The following is a 6,651-nucleotide window of genomic DNA, read 5'->3' as shown; positions in this document are numbered from 1 at the left end:
AGCATCGTCACTGAAGCCACCAGAGCCACCTGTCACTCGTGCCTCCATCCCGGGGAACGCGTGGCCTTTCCTCCCTGCCCACTGGGTGTTGGCTGCAAGTTCTTCCCAGGACCTTCCTACGGCTTTTGGAGCAGGGCTGGGGGTGCTCAGTTCACCCCACATCCACCCTGTGGGAACCGGCTTCGTCAAGTGGGTGGGGATTAAAATAAAAGAGAAAACAAAAGTAGGCTGTATGCCAGACAAACGTGGGACCAAAAGCAGGCAGGAAAGAGCCCCCAGTGCAGGACAAAGTTGGGATTTGAGGACAGTGACACCATGACCTGCTTTAACAGTGACTCGTGTGTACAGCAACACCCAGTCCATCTGTCCGAGACAGCTGCCTCATCCCCGTCACGGGGAAAGCAATATCCATTAACTCAATGCAACACCCACCAATGATTCAAGCGGCATCAACGAAAACACCCAGGGGAGTCCGGCTCTGAGCAGATGGCACATTTGATGACTGCCTGTCTGCATCATGCACAAGTAACTGTCAAAGGTCCCCATGTCCTGTGACTCCAGGTTCCTCAGATCATGCAAAGCCAATGCTGGAACCTTAAACTCCCAGCACACCCACCCGCGGGCAAGAGGAAAAATCCACTTGCTTTGACTGTTTCAAACAGCCAGCCCAAAATAGAGGAATGCACAGGAAACACACTCAAAAACATGCTCCCTTTGTGTAAGAAGCTTCTGTAACAACGGGGGCTGCCGTCCACCCACCCCATGGCGTCCAGGTCCCACTGCCCTGTGTCAACAGCAGCCCTGGCAAGAGAAGCCCTGGAGTTTCTCTCCTCTTGAGAAAACGTCCAGTCCTGTTTTCATTCGTCAGTGTCGACGTGGGCCCCAGAGTTACCGAGCAACACGAAGTGAAGCACACCCACCACGTTCTCTAATATCAAAATAGAGCAATTTATTCAAGACACTGAATATGATCTGTTGATTCTCTCTCGAAACAAATGAGCTACGACACATAAGGTGATTCTTCTTCTCGGAGAGCGTGAGGGTGAGTGGTGGGGGTGGGGGGGCAGAACAGAACGGGGTCGATGTGGGTGGGACGGAATCGGGGAGGTGCTTACAGACAACGACATCTGGCTGTACGTCTGACACAGACAATAAAAACCGCAGAAGCCAGAATTCAAAACCTCAGTGAGTGGCGGAAGGAACATTTCTGCGTTTGACAAGAAACACGATTTAAAAAAAAAAAAAAGTGAAACAGGTAAAAAAAAAGAGAGAGAAAAATAACCAGGAACCAAGCAGACCCTTACATTTGACAAAGTGCACTTCAGTTGGCTCCATGACCTACTTTTAGAAAGACAGAACGGAGGTCAAGTCCTAGGGGTTGTGTGGGGGTCCCCGCAGCTCCCTGTCCCCAGCATCCCGTGGGCAGGACGCGCTCCCAGTCACTTCAAGCCCAACCGAAGACTCCGGTGTGTTTCGTCTGCTCTCAGAATCAAGGTTACATTTGGTCACTAAGACTGAAGCATCACTCCCAATTTTTAAGAGCTGTAAACAATGGCACACGGTGACAGGACACGCGGGCCACCTGGGTTACAAAGCTGAACTCCTGGCTTGCCAGTGACCGGCTGTTGGCTGGCGTGTGAAGGTCGGAGGGTCCTTGTGCTGAGAACGGGGACGGATCCGGGCCCAGTCTCTCGCTTGTTCCCCCCTGGGGCCCACGGTAAGCTCTTCTCCGGTGGCCGGCTGGGGAAGGCAGGGGTGTGGGCAGGCTGCCTTCCTCGTTGTCACGTGCCCCGCCGGGCACTGGCCTGGCCTGTGCGGACTGGGGCCTCAGAGTGCGGCTCCGACCTCACCAAGGCCACGAGGTTCTGATTTAGCAAGGTCACACTTGGGCGAGACCCAGGCTACGGACCTTCCAATGAGGATGGTCGGGCGAAGCCCTCCCTGTGTCTCGCCCACGGGCCGGCCCTCGATAAGCTGAGTCCCACACCTAGTAGCTTCTTGGGGCAGGAAAGGATCAGCATAGCCGGGGGTGGAGGGGTGTCTGCTGTCTTCCAAGATGGGAGTGGCGACTCCACAGGACCCTGACCGTTCAGGTAGCAGAGCACCCCCCCATCCCCGCCAAAATACCCAAACTCGTAAACAGAGCTCTTTTTGGTTTTCTATGGCTGGAGCTTGAATACTTCCCGTGTCCAGTGCAGCTCAGTCATGACCTGACAATGGTGGACGGGGCTGTGGCTTTGGTAGCTGGCACGTTCCAAGGTCTGCAGGACGCACATGCCCTGCCCTGATGGTGCATGTTTGGGTCCTCAGATGGACGGCACTCTCTGACTAGCACTGCATGTCCCTGTGGAAACACACACCTGGCTGAAACCTGCCCAGGGTCAACGCCCCCGGCCTGGATGATGGCCCCATCCCTTCCTGTGCCCGCAGGAAAACCAGAGAGAAGACATCCTGTCTTCGGGGGTCCTTCCCCCTAAGTTGCTCCTTTTAAAAACAGGTCAGTGCCGGGTTACAACAACACGGGTACAAAGGTCACCTGATCCAATGAAAGAAAACTCCTGTAGGAACACAAAGCCATGTTTAATTTTTTTAAAAACAGTAAAAAGATTCATTGTTTAAAAAAAGAAAATCTTTCTCCTAGTCTCTTGGGAGAGAAAGAAGCGATGAAGACGGCAGACATGATCAGTGTCCATGAATTCACCTTCAGGACTGAAAAAAACCCTTCCTTCCCCCCGTTCATTTCTGTCAGTATTCAACCCAAGGAGGTCCTGCAGCCATCAGGTCAGCTGTGCAAGGACTCGCCCAGCTGCCCATCTTGGGGAGATGGCCGTCACTGCAAACGAGGTGTCACCCATAGGTGCAGGGAGCTGAGCTGTTGGTTTCGATGGCTTCTTCAATATCGTTTGGTTTGGGGCATGCTTTTCGGGCGGGGTCAGTGCATCCTTCGTCAGGTAGGCCACGCAGGTAAACACACACTCAGAGGTGCCGCACTGGTTCTCGAGCTGCAACAGCTGGGATTTCCGTCTTGGGCTGAAGCACATTTCCAGAGCGATCCACGGCGTCTGTCCCTGACCCACCCCACGTCCTCAGCCGGCGGGAACAGGAAGACCTACCTCAGACCCTGACTGTGTCTTCCTAAATTTTTTTTTTGTAAAATATGAAACCACACATAGCTCTCTATGTCTGATGGATGGCCATTTTAGGATTTTAAAATTGTTTTAACATAAAAATATTTTTTTTTCTTCCAAAAATACTTTGGGCTCTTTCTCTTATAAGTCATTTTTTTTTCTCCTGTAAAAAGTCCCCCTGCCCTGCCTTCTTACATTTCAGCACTTGTCACGTGCTGAAAGTGCCCTTGAGACCTAAGATCTGAAGCAACTATGATAAAGGGACAGCCAGGGGGTGAAGGGGGAAGGGAGGGAACAGCAGGGGGGGAGGGTGGAGAGGGAAGCGAGAAGGCTGTCCGTCAAAGGTTTTGTCATGGTGCCCACCAGGCTGCATCTACTGAGGGTTTACTGCAAATCAAGACCACAATCAACGGAGGGAAAAGGCAGAGGGGGCAGGTTGGACCAGGGAACAAGCAACAAACCAAAAACAGTTTCCATCTCAGACGGAACGCCCCCGACAGACGACAGGGTTCCACCAGCCGACAGAAAAACCACCGGACAAAGAAGGTTCTGGAAATGAGGAAGTGTTGGGATTACAAAGCTGCACCTCTCATAGGTACAAACTGGTCGTCGAGCATCCTTTGCGAGAGCTAACTGTAGTGTCCAAATTGTTAGGGGGAAAAAAAACAAACCCACCACATGGAGGAGAACTTTTCCACCCCCTTTTGGTTTATCACAGCATCTTTCTTTCTTTTTGGCACAGATCCCTCCCCCCGCCCTTTTTTTTCCCTCTCCCCTCTCAGGTATCAGAGCCTCTCTGGATGGGAACCACACCATGCACCGTCTCGCGGAGGGCTTTATGCTTTCCAGGCGGAATGTTCTAGGTGGCAACCATTCGTTCCCCCTCTGATATGACTGTGTGTATGTATGCTTCTGTTTTAAACGTCTCGATGAGGATTACGAAAAAATACAGGCTCCTGTGGCCAGGGATGATTGGATTTCGAAGGACACGCTAACGCAAGTCAAGTTCCTACAGTTTTGGAGCTGAGAGAATTGTTTGAAGCGTGCTGCAATCCCACACACATTCACAGCTGGTCCATTAGAATTCTTCTTTTTTCCCCCCCCGCAGTATTTGGTGTTTACTTTCGCAGATCTAACACACACACCTGGAAGGGAAGAGAAAGCGCCTGTTACCTTGAGAGACAACACAAAGGAGCCTTGAGAGCACAGCCTGGCAAACGATACGGCCCACGGACCAAATCCGGCCCACCACTCGTGTTTTATAAATAAAGTTTTATTGGCACACAGTCGTGACGGTTCTGAGAAGCTCTAAGAAGAGGGTAGTGTCTGGTCATCTGACCAACCAACCCCAAGCAAACAGCACAGAGGGGCAGAGCGACGTCAGGGCGATGCCAGGATCGCACAGGCTGGCAGTGGCCGTCGGCACGGGTCACAGACCAGACACCAAGTGGCAGAGCAGATGACAATTCAAGCCTGAGCACATGGCCTTGGAGAACATTTGGGGGTCATGCGGACACCTGTCCAGCCAGCCCACTGCCCCCTGCCTGAAAGCTCACGGCAACCTCACGCGCAGGGGCCAGTCAAAAAGCTACACATCTCACAGGATCAGAATAAGGCCACTGGGACCCGACCCAGGAGACCCGTGGAAAGAAAGGCCATGCCTGTATCACCTCAGAGCCCAGGTTGGGGACACAGAGATGAAGCTAAGAGAGGAGCAAGTAAGTTTCTCAGCCGTGGCACCAGTGACATTTGGGGTTGGCACTTCTGTGCGGTGGGACCTACCGGCATCCCTGGCTTCCACCCACCGGGTGCCAGTAGCACCGCCACCCAAGTGGTGACAACCCCAAAAATGCCTCTAGACATTGCCTACGGTCCTCAGTGGGGGCAGAGTCACCCCGATTCAGGAGCACCGGTTTCACGGAGAAAATGCCAATTGGAAGGCATTCTGGGAGGAAGTAAGGACGAGAGGCCGTTGTCAGGCGTGGTGCCAACCCACCAGGATGCAGCCCGAAGGTTTCCTTCACCCAGCAGCGTTTGTGGAGTGCCTGTCCGTGAGACAAGGACCCAGCACGCCCCCTGGAAGCGCACACGGCTATCAGCTCCCCGGCTTTTCCTCTTCCCACCCCCGTGCCCTCCACCCCCCAGCAAACCACGGGTGCTGCTTACAGAGCCATCGGACGCACTGGCGCCCACTTTGTCCCCGCGAGCGTTCCAGCACACCTCGAAGATGCCGCCAGTTCCTCGGTAGCTGTGGACGAGACTGCCGCTCTGCAAAGCAAAGCAATCGTCACTTACGACGCAAGGGGACATTTAGAGCACTAACATGGTGGAGACTTCTTCTCGCCCCTCCTCCCCCCCCATGAGTCATCACGAAAATTTTCCAACACATGGAACTTAAAGAGCGTTCAGCAGAAACGCGCCTCTCAGACGTCGTACCGCGGGAACGTAGCTGACCTATGGAATCCGGCCCTCCATTCTGGCTGAGGTCAGAGCTCCCACGGGTCACTCCAGGCCATTTCTATGACGGGAGCTGGGGAGGGGGCAGCCCAACATTTTATATATATACACTCTGAGAAGGTACCCGTCTCCCTGAGGGTTAAAACAAGCTTTCAAACGTCTGAGACTTTGGTGATTTCTAAGAAAAGACCAAGATGATTTGATGATGACCAATGATGCCAACTTTCTGCAATGTCATTTTAATAATCCACACCTTGCTCTTTCTATAGGCGTCAGGCTGGTTGCATATAGGACCCGCCATGGTCTTTCCCCCTCCCAGAGGATGTGGAGCTTGTCAGGCAGTGCCTGGGAAGCCTGGGGCCTCAGTGGACCCCCCCTGCCCCCCCCCCACCTCATGGCAGTTATCTGGGCTCATCGACCACTTCCCCCTGCCACAAGGGGCCTGGGCTTAAGGCAAACCCACCTGGACATCACCCGAGCTGAGGGGATCAGGAAGGGGTATCGGATTAAAACAGGGGAAGGGAGGCCACATAGTCCATCCTGAGATCACACAAAATAGACGGCTGGCTATTTGCAATGGCTCCTAGCCCATCACCATTTTTCTCCTCCGTCAGCAGGAGAACCCACAGCCGCCTGGGCAACAAAACCCTTACACTCCGGGACTTCCCATCGAGTCCCACTTTCTGTGCAGAACTCTCTCACCCACAGCCATGGCCACCAATACCCACGGTGGTGACCTTTACTTCAATACTGTCTCCTTTTAGTTCTGACAGCAGGACAACCCAATGGTGACAGACACCTTGCTCCCCAAACTTATAAAATATTGTCATGGGGAAAATTAAACTGGCACGACAACGGCGAACAAATATGCCTTTGTTCTCCCCATGTGGAAGCTACAGGAGTGGGTGTGGAGTGGACGGGGGCAGGGCTGGCCTCGCTCCTTGGCTGGCCCCCTGCAAACCCTGGATGGCAGTATGCCTCTCGCCTCCACCTTAGTACCCGGAGGGCAGCATCGCTTTTCCAAGATGACCGAGAAAAGGATGAGGCAGTTAGAAGATTTCATGCC

The 6,651-nt window shown here is 53.4% G+C and overlaps 1 protein-coding gene across 1 annotated transcript in view; it reads right to left on the bottom strand.

Moving 5' to 3' along the window:
- Window positions 1–929: 929 nt before the first annotated feature.
- The window catches only part of LOC109374514 (F-box-like/WD repeat-containing protein TBL1X), a 122,386-nt gene continuing 116,664 nt past the window's right edge, over window positions 930–6,651 (bottom strand). Inside the window, exons 12-13 of the mRNA XM_019629171.1 lie at window positions 5,295–5,431; window positions 930–4,273 (exon numbers count right to left, since the gene is read on the bottom strand). Coding sequence (XP_019484716.1) covers window positions 4,247–4,273; window positions 5,295–5,431 — 164 coding nt within the window. The 3' untranslated portion in view covers window positions 930–4,246. The remainder of the gene's footprint in view (window positions 4,274–5,294; window positions 5,432–6,651) is intronic.

The sequence above is a fragment of the Hipposideros armiger genome, unplaced genomic scaffold (genome assembly GCF_001890085.2).
Source record: "Hipposideros armiger isolate ML-2016 unplaced genomic scaffold, ASM189008v1 scaffold_827, whole genome shotgun sequence".
NCBI lineage: Eukaryota > Metazoa > Chordata > Mammalia > Chiroptera > Hipposideridae > Hipposideros > Hipposideros armiger.
Note: the sequence above shows the minus strand (reverse complement) of the source record. Positions and strands in the feature narration are given on the sequence as shown.